The 18204-nt window shown below is 52.6% G+C and overlaps 1 protein-coding gene across 1 annotated transcript in view; it reads right to left on the bottom strand.

Moving 5' to 3' along the window:
• Positions 1 to 12960, bottom strand: part of PDE2A (phosphodiesterase 2A) — a 434647-nt gene extending 421687 nt beyond the window's left edge. Inside the window, exon 1 of the mRNA XM_053307709.1 lies at positions 12683 to 12960. Coding sequence (XP_053163684.1) covers positions 12683 to 12750 — 68 coding nt within the window. The 5' untranslated portion in view covers positions 12751 to 12960. The remainder of the gene's footprint in view (positions 1 to 12682) is intronic.
• Between the last annotated feature and the right edge of the window lie 5244 nt (positions 12961 to 18204).

Here is an 18204-nt window from a genome sequence, read left to right as displayed (position 1 = left end):
TGATTGGAAGCGCCTTTCCAATGCTATTTCGGCCCTAAAGGTAAAGTGTGCCGTCAAGTCGATTTTGACTCCTGGCGCCCACAGAGCCCTGTGGTTGTCTTTGGTAGGATACAGGAGGGGTTGACCATTGCCTCCTCCCACGCAGTATGAGATGGTGCCTTTCAGCATCTTCCTCTATTGCTGCTGCCCAATATAGTAGCAGCGGGGATTCGAACCGGCAACCTTCTGCTTGTTAGTCAAGCATTTCCCCGCTGTGCCACTACTAGAAATAAAATTCCATCCAGGAGAGAGAGACCCGCATAATCAGTCCCACCCACATGTATGATAGCAGTATCCACACAGACCTTGCAGCAGCCCCTGGGGTGTCTGGAGGATAGAGTGACCCTCATGTGGCTCAGTGGGTTTGTGATGGGGCCTTCTCTGCCTGATGGGTCCTTGAGTATCGCTCCGCCACATACAAGGTGTTTCCTCTCATCTTCAATGAGAACTCTAGTGGCTTCCCTCCCTCCTGGGATTTTTGCAGGGTTCACTTTACATTTTCTCTGTCGCTTTTGCCCCGTGGCACTCAAAGCGCTTGTCATGATGAAGCTGAAAGAGCCAAGGGCTGCACAGCATGATAGATGGTTGGGAGACCCAAGTGCAGGAAGGGATGAAGTGCAGAAATCAAGGCGGGCAAGAGGTCTGAATTCAGCAACTCAGTGGGGGGCGGGAGGAGGGAAGAGGCTTGTTTATTGAACAGATGTTTTTTAACATCTTGTTTTTCTTTGAACTCGGATTCAGTCAACTTTCTGCAAAGGCTATGAAAAAGAATGATAAAAAAACATAAAAGCAAAATAAAAAGAACTAATAAGAATCAAAACAATTATTACATTTTAAAAGTAAACAGCTTTCTGTAAGGCATGTCTAAATACAAAGTATGTTTAAATTTGTCTGCAGAAAAATTGGGAATCTTAGACACTTGCAAGTTCTTTGGAAAGCTGCTTCACTGGATATAGGCAGACAGTAGGTCCAAGTCTCCTGGTAGATTCCTGGTGATTGTCAGTAGATCAGCAGGGGTTTCTGACTCTCAATCACTTAAGGACAGCAACCAGAAAGGGCTCCCCGCTCCCCACTTTTCCAAATCATGCCATTGATTCAAAGAAAGTTGGGGAACCAGGAGTAGATTTTTCTGCAAAAGGACTGCAAGTTCAGTCCTGGTACTAAAAACAACTTATGGGGCTGAACATGTGCTCAGGGGTGAACCATTTCTTAATTCTCAGTGTTTGTCCCTTCCTGGACCACTGTTTAGCTTGTTAAAATGGCATTAGTACGTGTTGCTAGCATTGTCACCACCCATAAGGGTGTCAGGGTCTCCTAGAAAATACGTTTTGGGTGGTGATAGTGAACACATCTTGCATCTAATTCACATGCATATATAAACATTTGCACATAAACACTAAAACAAAATGCACCTTCATCTCTAATTCACACATATATAAATGTTTGCACATGAACACTAAGGCAAAGTACACCTCCATCTCTAATTCACATGCATATAAATGTTTGCACATGAACACTAAGGCAAAGTACACCTCCATCTTCTAAGGAGGTGTAGGCAAAGTACTAAGGCAACACTAAGTACTAAGACAGCACTAAGGCAAAGTACACCTCCTGAAGCCTGCAGGAGTGGCGAGGAGGAGGAACATCTGCCCCTGGGCAGACCCCAGGGTGAGGGACTGGGTGCCTGCCTGCCTGCATCTGCCATACACACACACACCCCGCTTACTATCTGCCCCCCAGGACAGGCTGCTGGACTGTGCTAAGGCTTTGCAGGACTGGGGCCCACAGTGGGTGACTTGGCAGTTTCCTGGACTCCATCTGCCGGAGCTTGTTGCTCAGGGCTATTTAGGGTGTTGTCAGTGGTGGTGGTGGGCCCACCACCAGCAGGGTCATCACTGAAGTGGCTCCCCCAAAAGGGGTCGCCCCTTTGAGGGACAGTGAGGGTGAGGGCCAGGCTTCCTGGCCCAGGTATTTGTATGGGGGGGCATTTAATAGTGGGGTTTCTGTTTTAATTAGTTCTGGGTGAGATAATCTTTGAATATGTCTGGGCTTACCTGGAGATGGGGAGACAGGGGGCATGTCCACTGACTGTGGGGCGGCCATTCTGGTGGTGGTGGGGAACAGAAGAAGTAACATTGGCAGATCAGTGGGCCGTTTCAGGGGAAGGGGACTTGGAAATCTAATGGCTGTTTCCCCTTCCGGCTGCCCTGCCAGCTCTTTGACCTTGGGGAGCAGTGCCGACCACCCTTGGAACCTCACCTTGCTCCTCTGTAATGCCAGGTCAGTCCAGAACAAATCAGAAACCATCCATGGTTTGATTCTGGATGAAGGCACCAACCTGGTAGGTATTACAGAGACCTGGTTGGGGGAGGCTGGTGACCCCGTCTGGTCCCAGCTTCTCCCTCCAGGGCACTCTGTTGAGAAGCGGGTGAGGGACCATGGGTGGGGAGGTGGAGTGGCTGTGGTCTAGAAGAACAATATCTCCCTGACTAGGATCCCTGTTGAGGTGTCGGACCATATTGAATGTATGTACTTAGGTTTGGGGACCAGGGATAGACTGGGGCTTCTGTTGGTGTACAGATCACCCTGCTGCCTGACAGAATCCCTGAGCTGACGGACTTGGTCTCGGGCTTGGTGTTGGAGTCCCCAGGCTTGTGGTACTGGGGGACTTTCAATGTTCATTTCAGGACCAATCTGTCCGGGGCGGCTCAGGGGTTCATAGTAGCCATGATGACTATGGGCCTATCCCAAGCGGTCTCGGGACCGACACACATTGCAGGTCACACGATTGATTTGGTCTTTCACTCTGATCAGGGTGGGATTCCGTGGGTGGGGACTCCTGGGGATTTCCCCATTGTCATGGAAGGACCACCATCTGGTTAATGTCATGGGCATGCTGTCGGACTCCGAGGAGGAGGAGGCGGCAGGCAGTGTGACAGTGGAGGAGAGAGAGCAGCTACCTCAAAGGCAAGAAGTTGCAGAGGCAAGTGGGACCGACTCATGGACATTGAAAAAGAAACAGAGCCTAGTACAACAGCTCCTGTGGAGGAGGCGCAGCCGATCTCAGCTGTAGAGAGGCGTCAGTTGAAGAGACAGGAGGAGATAAGGAGACGCACGTGCAGAACGGCTCGCCTAACAAGAAGAGCTGCTGAGTCAGGGACACATGATTGAAAACACATGGCTTCAGCCTATTTAAGATGGCTTTGCCACAGCCACATTGCTGGTAGCAACGTTGTGCTTTGGTGAGTTACCCAGCTGTGTTCCTACTTGTTTGACTGTGCTTTGACTCTGGACCGTTTGGACTCTGTTTGCGGAATTTGACTTGGACTTGGTTTGACTGACTGGATATTATAACAACTCAGACTGGCTGTGGTTTGGACATTGCTTACTGTTTGGCTCTGACATTCTTCTTTTGACCCTTTGCCTGCTGCACGCTCCATCTGCTGATATATAGCTCTTGATTCGCCTGACAGGTTTACGACAGTTAAGGTTGGACTTACAGTCACTTCCCACTTTCACAGGGGTGAGGGACCTATTAGGATGGTCTGCCCGAGAAGGTTATTGGATCCAACAGGATTTCAAGAAGCCTTGGAGGGATTTAGTGTTGGCTCTGCCGGCGATCCTGTCAATGCCTTGGTGGAAAACTGGATCAGCAAACTCACCAGGGCAGTAGACATGATCGCTCCTAAACGTCCTCTCCAACCTGCTTCAAAATTGGCCCCTTGATAGACGGAAGAACTCCAGGGGCTTAAACAACAAGGTAGACGACTGGAGTGCAAGTGGAGAAAGACTCGACTCAAATCCGACAGTTTACCACATAGAGCACATTTGAAGATCTATGCTCAGGCGATACATGCTGCAAAGAAGCAATTCTTTTCTGCCTGTATTGCATCCACAAGTTCATGTCCAGTGGAGCTGTTTAGGGTTGTGAGAGGGCTAGTATGTGCCCCTCCTCCCTTGAATTGGAATCTGGAACCATCAATTACCCACTGTGCTGTGTTTAATGAATTCTTTGTGGGGGGAAATCTCTCGTATTCGGGTTGACTTAGATTCTGTCTCTACAATTACTTCAGTGTCTGATGTGGAGGTGTCCAGCAACATCTCTTGTGTGGTTAAGCTGGATCAGTTCCAGTTTTTGACTGAAGATGTGGACAAGCTGATTGAAATGGTGCGACCTACCACCTGTTCTCTTGACCCTTGCCCGACATGGCTTATACTATCTGGCAGGGCGGTTGTTGTAGAAGGCCTGTTGTAAATGCATCTCTGAGGGAAGGCAGGATGCCTCCTTGTCTTAAGGAGACAATTATTAGACCACTTCTGAAGAGGCCTACCTTGGATCCCTCAGAGTTGAGCAACTACAGGCCTGTCTCCAACCTTCCGTGGCTGGGCAAGGTAATTGAGAGAGTGGTGGCCTCCCAGCTCCAGACAGTCTTGGAGGAAACTGGCTATCTAGACCCATTTCAAACTGGTTTTCAGGCAGGCTATGGGGTGGAGACTGCCTTGATCGGCCTGATGGATGATTTCCAATTGGGAATTGACAGAGAAATTTTGACTCTGTTGGTCCTTTTGGACCTCTTGGCAGCTTTCGATATTATCGACCATAGTATCCTTCTGGAGCGTCTGAGGGGGTTGGGAGTGGGAGGCACTGCTTTGCCGTGGTTCTGCTCCTACCTCTTGGGCAGGTTCCAGATGGTGTCCCTTGGAGACTGTTCTTCAAAAGCTGGACTTTCCTATAGTGTCGGGCTTTCCTATAGTGTCAGGGCTTGGTATTGTCTCCGATGTTGTTCAACATCTACATGAAACCGCTGGGAGAGATCTTCAGGAAATTTGGTGCAGAGTGCTATCATTATGCTGATGACACCCAGATCTACTTCTCCATGTCAACATCATTGGGAGGGGGCATCACCTCCATAAATGCCTGTCTGGAGGAGGTAATGGACTGGATGAGGGATAACAAACTGAGACTGAATCCAGATAAGAAGGAGGTACTCATGGTGTGGGGTCAAAACATAGGAGATGAGATTGATCTGCCTATTCTGGATGGAGTCACACTTCCCCAGAAGGAACAGGTATGCAGTCTGGGGGTGCTTCTGGATTTGAGCCTCTCCCTGGTCTCCCAGGTTGAGGCAATGGCCAGAAGTGCCTTCTATCAGCTTCGGCTGATACGCCAGCTGGTCTGTTTCTTGAGATAAATGACCTCAAGACAGTGGTACATATGCTGGTAACCTCCAGACTAGAACACACTCTATGTGGGGCTGCCCCTGTGTGTAGTCTGGAAACTACACCTGGTTCAGAATGCAGCAGCCAGGTTGGTCTCTGAGTCATCTCAGAGAGACCATATTACTCCCGTATTGAAAGATCTACACCAATACGTTTCTGGGCAAAATACAAGGTAATGTTTATAACCTATAAAGCCCTAAACGTCTTGGGCCCTGGGTATTTAAGAGAATGTCTTCTTCGTTATGAACCCCATTGCCCATTGAGGTCATCAGGAGAGGTCCGTCTGCAGTTGCCACCGGCTCATTTAATGGCTACTCGGGAACAGGCCTTCTCCGCTGCTGACCCAGAGCTTTGGAATGCGCTCCCTAGTGAAATAAGAGCCTCCCCATCTCTGACAACTTTTTAAAAGTCTTTAAAGATTCACCTATTCACCCAAGTTTTTAATTAAATATTGTTTTAACAGCTTTAGCATCATTTTAAAATATTGTTTTGAACATTTAAATTGTAATGTTTTCACTTTTACTATGTCATTTATTTTGTTTTAACTACTGTTTTAAGTTTTTTGTTGTCATTTATTTTAACTAATGTTTTAGCTTTGTTTGTTTATTATAAACCTCCTGAGACGTGAGTTTTGGGCAGTATAGAAGTGTGTTAACTAACTAACTAATTAAATCTCTAATTCACACGCGTATAAATGTTTGCACATGAACACTTAGGCAAAGTACACCTCCATCTCTCATTCACATGCATAGAAATGTTTGCATATGAGCACTAAGGCAAAATTTGTGTTGCCTCCACCTCTAATTCACATTGCCTGCCATTTCTAATGGCATTGCCTGCCATTTCACAGACATTTCACATGCAGGTGTATTTGAATATTGCAGGCAAATTGCAATAGCATATCTTTAACTGAAGGAACAAACATCTCTTGGCTTTTAAATCGGCAGAGGGCAAGCTATTGCCAAGAAAATAAATATAGCATCCAGCTGATGGGAATAGAAATTTTAGCAATATGCACTGATGGTGCAGAAAGTCCTTGGGCAAGAGGATCGGTATGAGGATGGAGGTGCTAGTAGTGTGTCCCTGTTTTCACCTGTTAAATGCCGGAGGGTGTGGGGTTTTGCTGCTACGGAATTTCAGATGCTCATAAGCAGAGCCTGCCTCTCCTGCCATCAGATTTGAGCAGCAGCAGCTGTGAGTATTCACAACTGGAAGCCGTGACTGGGTGGAGTGGGGGGAACGACAAATGACAACTTTAGCATCATGAGACACACAGTGACAGGCCTATGCAGAAAAGCAGAGTGCAAAGACAATAAACCTCTTTGTTTTTCCTCCCCCTTGGTGAAATCAGTTCCATAGAATTTGCTGCACATTTATTCCAACAGAACAGAAGCCTCCCAGCACATACACACACACTTATTGCTTTACGATGCAAATAGGACTCTCTGCCAAGATCAGGGCTGTGATGTTTGCAACACACACAATCTCTTCTCAGCCTAAGCCACTCGTAAGAGGTGACATCGAACATTTGCTTCAGATCCCAGGGCCATAAAATACTTGGATAACAAGATAATCCAGGAAGGAAATGTTCCCCATGGTGGGACATAACTGCTGTGTGGCTAAGAGTCAGAGAGTCAGGGCTACACACATGGACTACAAAGCAGGAGAAGGCCAGGAGAGCAAACCCTACAAACAACTAGCTCCATCTTCAAAAGTGTGTCAGTTTGCAGCTGCAAATGGGCCTCTATACCATGCTTCTTTTGCAAAATCATAGAGAGGGGAAAAGAGCTGGTCTTGTGGTAGCAAGCATGCCCTGGCATGCCCCAGAATTGCCCCCTTTGCTAAGCAGCGTCTGGGAGACCCTGCTTAGAATGGGAGACTACATGTGTGAGCACTGGAAGAGATTCCCCATAGAGGATGGGGGCATGGGGCTGCTCTGGGGAAAGCATCTGCATGCTTGCATCATGCAGAAGGCTCCAAGTTCCCTCCCTGGCAGCATCTCCAAAATAGGGGGGCTGAGAGAGACTCCTGCCTGCAACCTGGGAGAAGCCGCTGCCAGTCTGGGTAGACAATACTGAGCTAGATGGACTGAGGGTCTGACTTGGTATAAGGCACCTTCCTATGTTCCTATGGAAGAACTGGTTTTAGACAATTAGCATGCATGTCCACATGCACACCCTTATGTGGAGGGAGGGAGGGAGGGAGAGTTTTCTCTGCTCTGCATTTATTTGTCAGTCCTGAACATGAGAGGTAACTGAGCCCAAACCTCCCATGCCCCCAGCTGACCATTATGCTTTGGGGAGCTGTGCTGCATCTTCCTGTTGACACACTCCGAGGTTTACTTAATGGCGAATCCACCATGTCAAACATGAGCAAGGCAAGCAAACCCCAAACTGGCTTTTGGTACTGCCTGATAAGGCAATTATTAGATGTTGGGTCTCTGTTGTCCGGGAACTCATTTATTAAGCGTAATTGCTCTGATAACAGGAGCTGACACACTGCATAAATACATGATAAGCTGTCTTGATACTCCATTCCGTTCATCAGGCCGAGTGAACTGAATGGTTCAGCAACCTGCAGCTCCACAGAGTTTTCTTCCGTTTGCTCCCTCCTTAGTTCCTCCAGCCAAGCAGAGGAGAAGGCATCAAGATCAGCATATCTGCTCTACCAGAGATGCGTCTACTTTATGCCGGTGGCACCTTAAAAGACTAACAGATGGATTGCGGCACACATTTCATGGGCAAGATCTCACTTTGTTAAATGGAGGAGGCCGCAGATCAGTGGCAGAGCTTTGCTTTGTATTCAGAAGGTTCTGAGGGAGGAGACCAGCTGCCTGCTTCCATGCAGAAGGTCCCAGTTCCTCTGGCATCTCCAAGACCGGGCTGAGAGAGACTCCTGCCTGCAACCTTGGAGAAGCCGCTGCCAGTCTGGGTAGACAACACTGAGCGAGATGGACTGAGGGTCTGACTCAGGGAGGCGGTTCGCACGATCAGTGGGAGCTGCCTTGGGAGGGTTAGCGGAGAGAGCAGGCTTAGCCCGCTCTCCCCGCAGGCGAGCAGGGCGGCAGCCCTGGGCAGCCGGATTGGCCACCCACACAACTGCTGGCTCCATTATGGAGCCAGTGGGGGCTAGGAGGATTGGGGGCCACGCGGCCCCCGGAAGCTCTAGCATGCCCTGCGTGAGTGCGCAGGGCATGCTGGAGAGACCCCCGAGTCGGGAGGCTGCTTTTCAGCCTCCCAGTCAGGGGTCTCCTCATGAGTAGCTGTGATGCGGAGCCACCCCAGGGCAATTCATGAGCAGAAAAACCGGGTTTGCAGAGCGCTCACTCTGCAAACCCGGTTTAACTGCTGGGCTACTTAGGTGGGTAACCTCACAGCCAAGTCCGGTGGTCCTCCCATCATGTGAATAGCCTCAGTATATGGCAGCTGCCTAAGTTCCTTTGTCTCTCGCTTCAGTCCTTGACATCCCCAGTTAAAAAGAACTCCGGTAGCTACACTGGGGGAAATATTTGCTCCGGAGGGCTGCTGCCAGTCAGAGCAGACTAGATGGACCAAGGGTCTGACTCAGTAGAAAGCAGCTTCATGTATTTATACAGGGCTTCCCTAACCTGGCACCTATATAGAGACAGACAAAAGGGGAAATGTGCAATGTCAGAGATAGCATTGGGTCTGCTTAGAGCACAATCAGAGTAGATTGACCTCCTCCGAGTGGCCACAGGTGGCAAATTAGCAAAGCAAGACAGAGAGCCATAAACACCTCAAATGGGACAATTACTTTCTGCAGTCAGAGAGCCACTCCCTGTCCCTGCTGAGTTTACGCGGCATCTAATTTGCTAATGAATCTCAACTCCATGTGGCTTCACTTTGCCGGAGCCTTCCTTTGAAAACTTTCTCTTATGTTGATTGACTTTAAGGTCAGCCGCAGAAGGTCCCAGGAGACTGAAAGAGTCCCCCACTGGTTTCATCCTGAAGGTTAGCTATCAAGTTTAATGTCTGCTCTGTGTTTCTTTATGCTCTTGTGTGTTTATTTTTATTCATTCAACACAGGCTTTGGCTTGAAGGGTCTACAGGCATAGAGAGTGACCTGTTTGGTCTGTCTCAGGGGTTCTCAAACTTGGGTCCCCAGATGTTGTCGGACTACAACTCCCATCATCCTTAGCAGTGTTCCCTGTAACAGGGATTCCTTCCCAGATGTTGACTACAACACTCACAATCCCCAGCCAAAGGCCATTGCAGCTGGGGGTGCTGGGAGTTGTAGTCAACATCTGGGAATCCCTGTCACAGGGAGCAGTGGTCCCGATTCTCCAGGATTCTCCAGCCGCAATGGCCTTAGAACCCCTGGTCTCTGTAGATGGCTTACTGACACATGACAGCACAGATCACATGGAAAGATGAATCCTTGACAGCATGGCCAACCACACAGCATGTTTTGCTCCAGAGGCTGGTGGACATCATGGACCCTGATCACAGCAGAAGTGGGTGTGCTTCTACTTGCTACATTACATCTCCCCAGATGTGCATTCTAATAACTGCAAACTAATAACATGATGATAACTGCGAATTGTATGCAGCAGATCATGGCTTCTGAACCAGCTTGAAGCCATGAGGGATGATGGGGGGGGTGGTGTCTCTGTTCTGTATGTACAATGAGTATGACCCAATGGGGTCCATTATGCCTCCTCCTATAGGACTGTGCTGGCAGGCAGCAAGCTTTAGAGGAGCACAGGGCTTTTCAGCAGGCTTTTATAAAAAAGCAACACCTGGAATATTCTGGATCCCCTGACCTCTGGAAAAGGTCGTATAACACGAATCTTCTCACAACACTTAATCAGCATCTTGTAGTCTGCTTGCCTGTGGGTCTTAACAACTGATAATCATGGTTTCAATACTCCTGTTTTGTGGTCACACCAGTGCAAAGGGTAGAATATAGGAACACAGGAAGCTGCCATATAGCGAGTCAGACCCATATAGCCTGCCAGACTGGGATCGGCTTCTCCAAGGTTGCAGGCAGGAATCTCTCTCAGCCCTGCCTGGAGATGTCAGGGTGGGAACCTGGGACCTTCTGCAAGCAAGCATGGCAGTGCTCTTTGCAGGAAGATCGTGCAGTGCTTGCATGTCATCTCCCATCCAAATGCAAGCCAGGGAGGACCCTGCTTAGCAATGGGGGCCATTCATGCTGGCTCCCACAAGGCCAGCTCTCCTCCCGTGTGCCTTTAGCACAGCTTAGAACTGGACATGGTGCCTGCCTGCCACCCCACTGCTCCACTCCTCCCACGGGATTCAAGCAAAGCTTTGCACGCCCACACACACAGTGAGGTCTGGTTGTGAGATCATGGTGTGGATTCTGAGCCTCTAGCTGCCTCTCATACAACCTGAGGAGGACTTTGCACCTGAGCGCATCCACCTTTTGCTTTGCATGGCCGCAGACCACGACGCCATGCTGCCAAGGACAAGGACCCAGAGAGGATCCGCTCCCTGAGCCGATCTAAGCATTGCGACTGGGAAGAAGAGGCTTCTTCCGGCAGGGTCGGAGCTGGTTAGCAAGAGCGGCGCCCGCCGGTTCCCAAGGCCGGTCTCCATTGCCCAGGAGTAGCTTCCTCCCCTCCTCCTCCTCCTCCAAGCAGCCAGCCTCACTTCTGAGCACCGGGACAACCGCTCCCCACGTGCTCGAAGCAGCCACCGAGTTGCTTGGCTCCCCTTTGCATGCAGCCAGCGGAATGCCCAAACCAGCCACGGGGGGTGGGGGTGGGGGACTGTGTCCTGCCAGGGAGCTCTTCTTGCTGCCCCCTACGTTCCGCCCCCCCCGCGCCCCGCCACGCCCCCCCCCCCATGCTCGGTTTAAGGCAAGGTGGAGGACGTGGCCCTGCCGGATCCACTGCGGGATTCTCGACACACCACCATCCCGGGATTCCCCGCATGGGTATTCGAAAAGGCCGCCCCCTCCTCCTCCTCCCGCTGCTCCGGCCCTCGAGGGAAGCCCTCTGACCTCTCCCGCCGACCGCCACTCAGTCACAACCCGAGGACCGGCCTCTCACGAGCCCAAGTTGCAGCCAGCCGCGTGTAGGTCCAGCAGCGGCTTGCCGGGGCGGGAGAGAGCCAAGGAGGCGCCCGCCCGAGAGCCGAGCTGCGGACTGCAGGCTGGCCATTCGTCGGGTAGAGTTGCGCGGCTCCACCGGACAAGTGGCCGGCCAGCCAGCCAGCCGCGCGGAAGAGAGACAGGAGCCCGCGCGCAGCTGGGAAGCAGAGGCCCCACTGCTGCTGCGTCCCCTTCCTGAGGGCCAGCGGGGGCGCCTGAGTCCTCCAGGGCCCGCCGGGCCGGACGGAGCTGCTGCTGCTCCCGGGCTGGGTCCACTCCACCCGGAGAGGGGCCTGCACTTGGGCGCGCGCAGCCCCGGCCGGGCAGGGCCCCCCACCCGCGGGCGGCGCCACTTGGAAGAACTTCTTCCCCAGCAGGGCGCCCCGGCGGCGGCGCGCCTTCCCGCCTGCTGCTCCCCGGAGCCTGCGCCCAGCGCCGCGGGCGAGCAGGAGTTGCGAAGAAGGGAGGAAGGAGCCCACCTGCTCCAGCAGCCCACGCCGCGGCGCCCGGTCCGGATCGCCCGCGGGCGCCGGCAGCAGCCCCCTCCGGGAGCGCTTCCATCCCCCGTCGGAGCCCCCTGCCTGCTCCCCGCCCGCCGCCGCCTTTCGCGAGCCTTTCAGCACCACGGACAGCGGCAGGGAGCCGCCGGCTGCAGCCCCTCCTGCCCTCCTTGCTCGGCCGCCGCCGGCTCCCCCAGCCCTCCCGCCCCCCCACACACACACCTTGGACAGGGACCCGCTGCTGCTGGGGGCCGGCGGGGGGGGGAGTCGCCACCAGGGGAAAAACGGGGGTGGGGGCAGAAGGGGCAACGCGCATTTCTGGGTGGGGCGCTGGCGGGCCCGCATATTCGATTTCTGAAAGGAGCGGAGGGGTGCTGGGGGGCCAGCCACTTTTTTGGGGGGCGCCCCCCCCGAAGACGCACCACCCACCAGCTGCAGCAGAAAGGGGTCCCGGCGGCGCTGCTCGCCGGCGGCCCCCTCTCTCCGGCCCCCCACCCAGCCCAGGCGCAACTTTTCTGCCTCGCTCCTCCCCGCCTCCTCGTGGCTGGCAGCTCCCCGCCCCCCGCGCTCGCCCTGCTCTTCCGAGCCAAGCCGCTCCTGCTCTGCTGGCGGGGGGGGGGTTGCTTCCTTCTCTCCCCCCGCCGCGCCGCGCTCCTTTTGTTCTGCCTCGCCCGCTCCTCTCGCCGCCTGCTGCCACTCTCCCCTCACCCCGCGGCGGCTCCAGCCCCAGCCCCCACGCCCAGCCGGCCCCGGTGCCCTCCTCTCCCCCACCCCGCTCTCCCCCCCTCCCGAATTCCCCCCAAGTCCTGCAACTCCCGGAGGCGGCGGCGAGGGCTGCGAAGACTCACATGTCAGACGCGGCCGGCTGGTACTGCTGGCTCCGGCAGAGGATGGAGTGGCCGCAAGCCTGGCCCATGGCTCCGCATCCTTCCCCAGCCCCGAGGAGGAGGCCGGCCGGCCGGCCGGCTGGCGGCGAGAGGGTCCCGGGCCCGGCTCGCCTGGCCTCGCCTCCCTCCTTCGCGGCGGCGGCTGCTGCTGCTGCTGCTGCTGCCGGCGGAGGGCTGGCAAGTGTCTCGCTCTCGCGCTCTGCTCGGGGAGGGAGTTGGAAGGCTGATGCTGTAACGGAGCCTAATGCAGGCTGCTCAAGCATGCGGGGCGGGGGGGGGAGGGAGGGAGGGAGAGGGGAGGGAGCAGAGAGAGAGACCACGCGTGTGAGCCAGCCAGCCAGCCAGGAGGAGGAGAAGCCCTCGTGGGCTAGCCTGCTGCTGGTGGTGGTGGTCAAGGGGCCAGCAGCAGGGCCTCCTGGCAAGCCCAAAGCTGGAGGGGCCACCAGTGGGAGGGGATGCGCTCGCTAGTGCTCCTTTGCACAGGAGTTGGGCCCTCTTGACCACTAGCCAAGGGGCATTTCCGAGGACCACAGGAGGGACAGGTGCACGGCTACACTGAAGCTCAGTCTCACAACCTCTCAGCGCTCAGCCCCCGTGAGCTACGAAGCAACAAGACAGACAGAGGGCTACGGCTTCGGGGCATATGCAGAACAGCCTGCAGTGAGCCATGGCAACCAAGCCACCATCCCCAAAGTTATCTGGGGTTTGGGGGCTCCCGGGAGGCAAGAACAAACCTCAGCCAGGAATTCGCCACCAGATGCATGGATGGGGGGAGCTGATCCCCCTGCCCCCACCGCCTGCACAGATCTGAGGCAACTCTGGGGCAGGATGAAGAAACAGAAGCCTTTTTAAAACTGGGAATTGTTCAGGCCTCTGGAGTCCCTGCCTGTGTGTGTGTGTGTGTGTGTGTGTGTGTGTGTGTGTGGATGCAGGTGCCCGGATCCTCTCCCACAACGAGGGCCCTTTAGAACCTCATGTATTTACAGCAGTTGCAGAGTGCCAGAGCCAAAGTACACACATTAGGTACACACACACACTGCTGCTGCTGCTTTCTCACAGCGGCAGTCTCCTTGCAAGTAGGCTCCTGTGTTTTCCTTGTGCTGCTCTCCTCCATTCCTGTCACGCTGCTGCATCCCCTAATTTTGGAGCCTGGACCTAGAGGCCTTTGGAGCCCCCCACACACACACACACAAATCCACACCATCTGGGACAGACTAAAGAGGATTGGGGGGGGGCTGGGGCTGGGGCTGTGGAGGCCCTGGATTTTAGCCCGGAAGTCCAGGGGTAAGAGCACCTCTGCTTCCAATGTCAAACTGCACTCCTGCCCTCCCCTGGATGCCACAGAGTCTGCTGGAATCCCTCTCGCCAGGCCTGCACAGCACACACACACACACACACACACACACAGAGAGAGACACACACACACTTCTCAGCCCAGGCCCGGGTCCCCAGAGCTCCCCCAGAACTGGCCCTGGGCCCTTCTTCTCTCACCCACGAGGGAGGGAGGGAGGGAGCGAGTCGGTCAATCCAGGGGCTGCTGTTCTGCTGCTGAAACTGCTCCAGCTATTATTAGCCGGGTGCATGTTGGTAATTTAATTCTTGCGGGTTTTCGCGTCCTTACAATGGAGAGGAAAAGGAGCCGCTGTGTATGTTAATCTGTTTCCTTGTTGGCAGCCAGGAAGACAGTGTGGAAACCTCAAATGGGGTCAGAGCGATTTCTCATCCGAAAAGAGCCCCCCCCCCGGAGTGTGAGGGGAGGCCCCCTCGCGCGGGGTGAGCAAAGGAGCCCGGCTCCTCCTGAGCAGTCCCACTTGCTGTGCCAAGAAGTGAGCCAGGCACTTCCTTCCAGGGTGCTTGACAAGGATGCTGGTGCTGAGAAGAACTAGGCCAGGCAGCCTTTAGGAGACTCCCATATACTGAGTCAGACCCTGGGTCCATCTCGCTCAGGATTGTCTGCCCAGACTGGCAGCGGCTTCTCCAAAGTTGCAGGCAGGAATCTCCCTCAGCCCTATCTGGAGATGCTGCCAGGGAGGGGACTTGTTTTGTTTTCTATCTATCTATCACATTCCTATATCCCCTGATAATATATACATCTCTAGGCGACTTGGGACCTTCTGCATGCAAACATGCAGGTGCTCTTCCCGCAGCAGCCCCACCCAGGCCTGTAGCCAGCCTAAAAATCTTGAGTGGGGGGGATCACAAAAGTGGGGGTGGGCCAGATTATATGGCAACAGCCAAAGAGCCAAGGCCGCCTCCCTGCTCTCCATAGCATCAGCCACACCACTGTGCATTCTGTACATACAGCCAGTGGAGGCTTTTCACTTAGGGCAGAGTGGGTAGTGCCCTCCTAAAATATCAGCACTGCCGCCACTTCTAACCACTCACTGCCTTCCTGTGTGTTGCTGCCCTCTGCCCTTCCCTCTCCCTCCCTCTCTCTCTCTCTCTCTCTCTCTCTCTCTCTCTGGGAACTTTAGTTGAAAAGTGGTATATAAATATTCCATGCATGGTTGTGCATGCGCTCTCTCTCTCTCTCTCATGCTCTCCCCCCCCCAGCGCTTTGCATGTCCATTCCTTCAGAGCACCTTTCCTATGAGGCAAGGCTACAACACCTGGGGCTATTTAGTTTAGAAAAAAGACGACTGCAGGGAGACATGATAAAGGCCTATAAAAGCATGCATGGAGCAGAGAAAGTAGATAGAGATAAATTCTTCTCCCTCTCACATAACACTAGAACCAGGGGTCATCCCATGAAGTTGATTGCCAGGAAATTTAGGACCAACCAATGGAAGTATTTTTTCACACAATGCATAATCCACTTGTGGAATTCTCTGCCACAAGATGTGGTGACAGCCAACAACCTGGATGGCTTTAAGAGGGGCTTGGATAACTTCATGGAGGAGAGGTCTATGAAGGGCTACTAGTCGGAGGGCTACAGGCCACCAGGTGGGGATTATGGGAGTTGTGCAGCAACAACGGGAGGGCCACAGTTGGACAGAACTCGGAACCTCCTGCATGCAAGCAGGCAGAGGCTCTTCCCAGAACAGCTCCATCATCCCCTCAGGGGATGTAGCCCCAGCAGTTAAACCTCACATGTAGCCTCCCATTTAAATGCAAACCAGGGTGGACCCTGCTCAGCAAAGAGGACAATTCGTGTTTGCTACCACAACTGCATTTGAGGACCAAGGCTGAGAACACCTGAACTAAGCCTTAAAGGTAAAGTGTGCCGTCAAGTCGATTTTGACTCCTGGTGCCCTGTGGTTTTCTTTTGGTAGAATACAGGAGGGGTTTCCCATTGCCTCCTCCCATGCAGTATGAGATGATGATGCCTTTCAGCCTCTTCCTATATCACTCCTGCAGGGATACCAGTAGGGATCCGAACTGGCAACCTTCAGCCTGCTAGTCAAGCATTTCCCCACCGCGCCACTTAAGGTAGCTTAACCCAGCCTTGCTGACTGGCTGTGTGTTGTCTAGGCCTCCTTCCTTATACTGTACAGGCACAAAGAGTTTCTAGGGATGACAGAAGATCCTTCCTGCACCAGCCTCTCCAGTCCACACATTTTTGGCCTGTGCCACAGTTTGATCAACCAGCAGATGATGAACCACCCCCTCCCGCCAGTTTGGATGACTTTCAAAGGGGCTTGGACGAATTCATGGAGGGCAGGTTTATCTGTGACCACTAGTCTTGATGGCTATAGTCTGCCTCCAGGCTCAGAGGCAGGATGAGACACAGGCTCAGAGGCTGGGAAGCAGCAGCAGGAGAGAAGGCATGTCTTCATCTCCTGCTTGTGGGGACGAGGCCATTGCTTAGTGGAAGAGCATGATCTACATGCTCACATGCAGAAGGTCCTGGGTGCAAACCCTGGCAGCATCTCCAGGTAGGGCTGGAAAAGACCCCTGCCTGAAATAGTGGAGAGCTGCTACCAGTCAGTGTTGACAATGCTGATCCAAAGGGACCCATGGTCTGACTCTGTAAAAGGCAGCTTCTGCCGATATTCCTATGTACATGCTTCCCAGAAGCATCTGGTGGGCCACCGTGGGAAACAGGATGTTGGACAAGATAGGCCTTGGGCCTGATCCAGCAGGGCTGTTCCAATGTTCTTATGTTCTCCCTATCAGGCGTCGTCACAGCTAGGGTGCTCGTATTGGCCAATACTGTTGCTCTGCCTTTTGAAGCATCTTTTCAACTCTCTTTTAAACCTCAAAGCACCCCAGGATCCATGGCTGAGCCTCTCTCTCTCTCTCTCTCTCTCTCTCTCTCTCTCTCTCTCTCTCTCTCTCTCTCTCTCTCTTTTCCAGGCCTGGGACAAGAATAAACTCAGCCAGATGATGATTGTTGTTCCAAACAGGAACTGCCTCCTAGAAGGCCTCTGTGATGCTACCTTCTCTTATAGCCCTCGAATCCATTCTCCCACAGTTTCCAAGAAGTTTGAAACTAAAACAAGCACATCCTCTCCTGTTTACTCTCACCTCAAGTTCCCTTCCATTCTTCTGCCGCATTCTGTGTTGACGTGTAGATTGTAAGGTTCTCGGGGCAGGGACCTATCTTTTTTTACTTGTAAAGTGCCATGCACATTGATGGCACAAATAAGAATAATAATTTAATAGAGTACTCATGGTGGGCAATAGAGGGCAACAACCTCATGTAAAATTTGCACAGGGCACAAAGTGGGCATACCAGATCAAATGGTATACTGACAGTCATTAGAACCATTTATTAAAACCGGCATGTTTCTAAAATATCAGCTTGCTCAGAGGCTTAGAGAGGGCAGCAGATCAGGCAAAGGGAAAAGGTATATCATGTTTGCAGCATCTCATTGATTATGTGTTTACAGCCTAACACAATAAAGCACTTTCAGCTCATGCTTTTTAAACATGATTTTAGATTTAAATTTGTTTGTTTTCTCTGCTGATCTTGTTATGCAGTTATTTATTGTTTATATTTTTATACCACTCTTCATCCAAAGACCTCATGGCAGTTAACAAGATGATAAAAACAGTAATAGAACTTCAATAAAAAACCAGACTGATAAAATAAAACAGAAACATAGCTACGTTAATAAGAAAGCTGGGGGCCAAATGCCTTTATAAAAAAGGCAGTCTTCAGATTCCTCCAAAATGCTGGGAGAAAGGGAGCCATGCGAATTTCAACTGTGAGCAAGTTCCACAACCTGGGGGCAATTGCCGAGAAGGCCCTGTCCCATGTGCTCGACAAACGACAAATCGGCATATGGAGCAGAGCCCTCCCAGATGATCTAGTCGGATGGGAAGATTCAGCTGGGAGCAGACGGTCTCTGAGGAATCCGGGGGTCCAAGCCATTTAGGGCTTTAAAGGTAATAGCCAACACCTTGAAATGCACCCGGAAACAGACTGGCATCCAGTGCAGTGCCTTCAGAATTGGTGTAATATGCACACTGTGTACAGTTCTAGAAAACCTGATAGATATTTTGATTCATTGTAAACTGCCCTGAGGCTTCATTATATG

This window comes from Hemicordylus capensis, chromosome 3, assembly GCF_027244095.1.
Source record: "Hemicordylus capensis ecotype Gifberg chromosome 3, rHemCap1.1.pri, whole genome shotgun sequence".
NCBI lineage: Eukaryota > Metazoa > Chordata > Lepidosauria > Squamata > Cordylidae > Hemicordylus > Hemicordylus capensis.
Note: the sequence above shows the minus strand (reverse complement) of the source record. Positions and strands in the feature narration are given on the sequence as shown.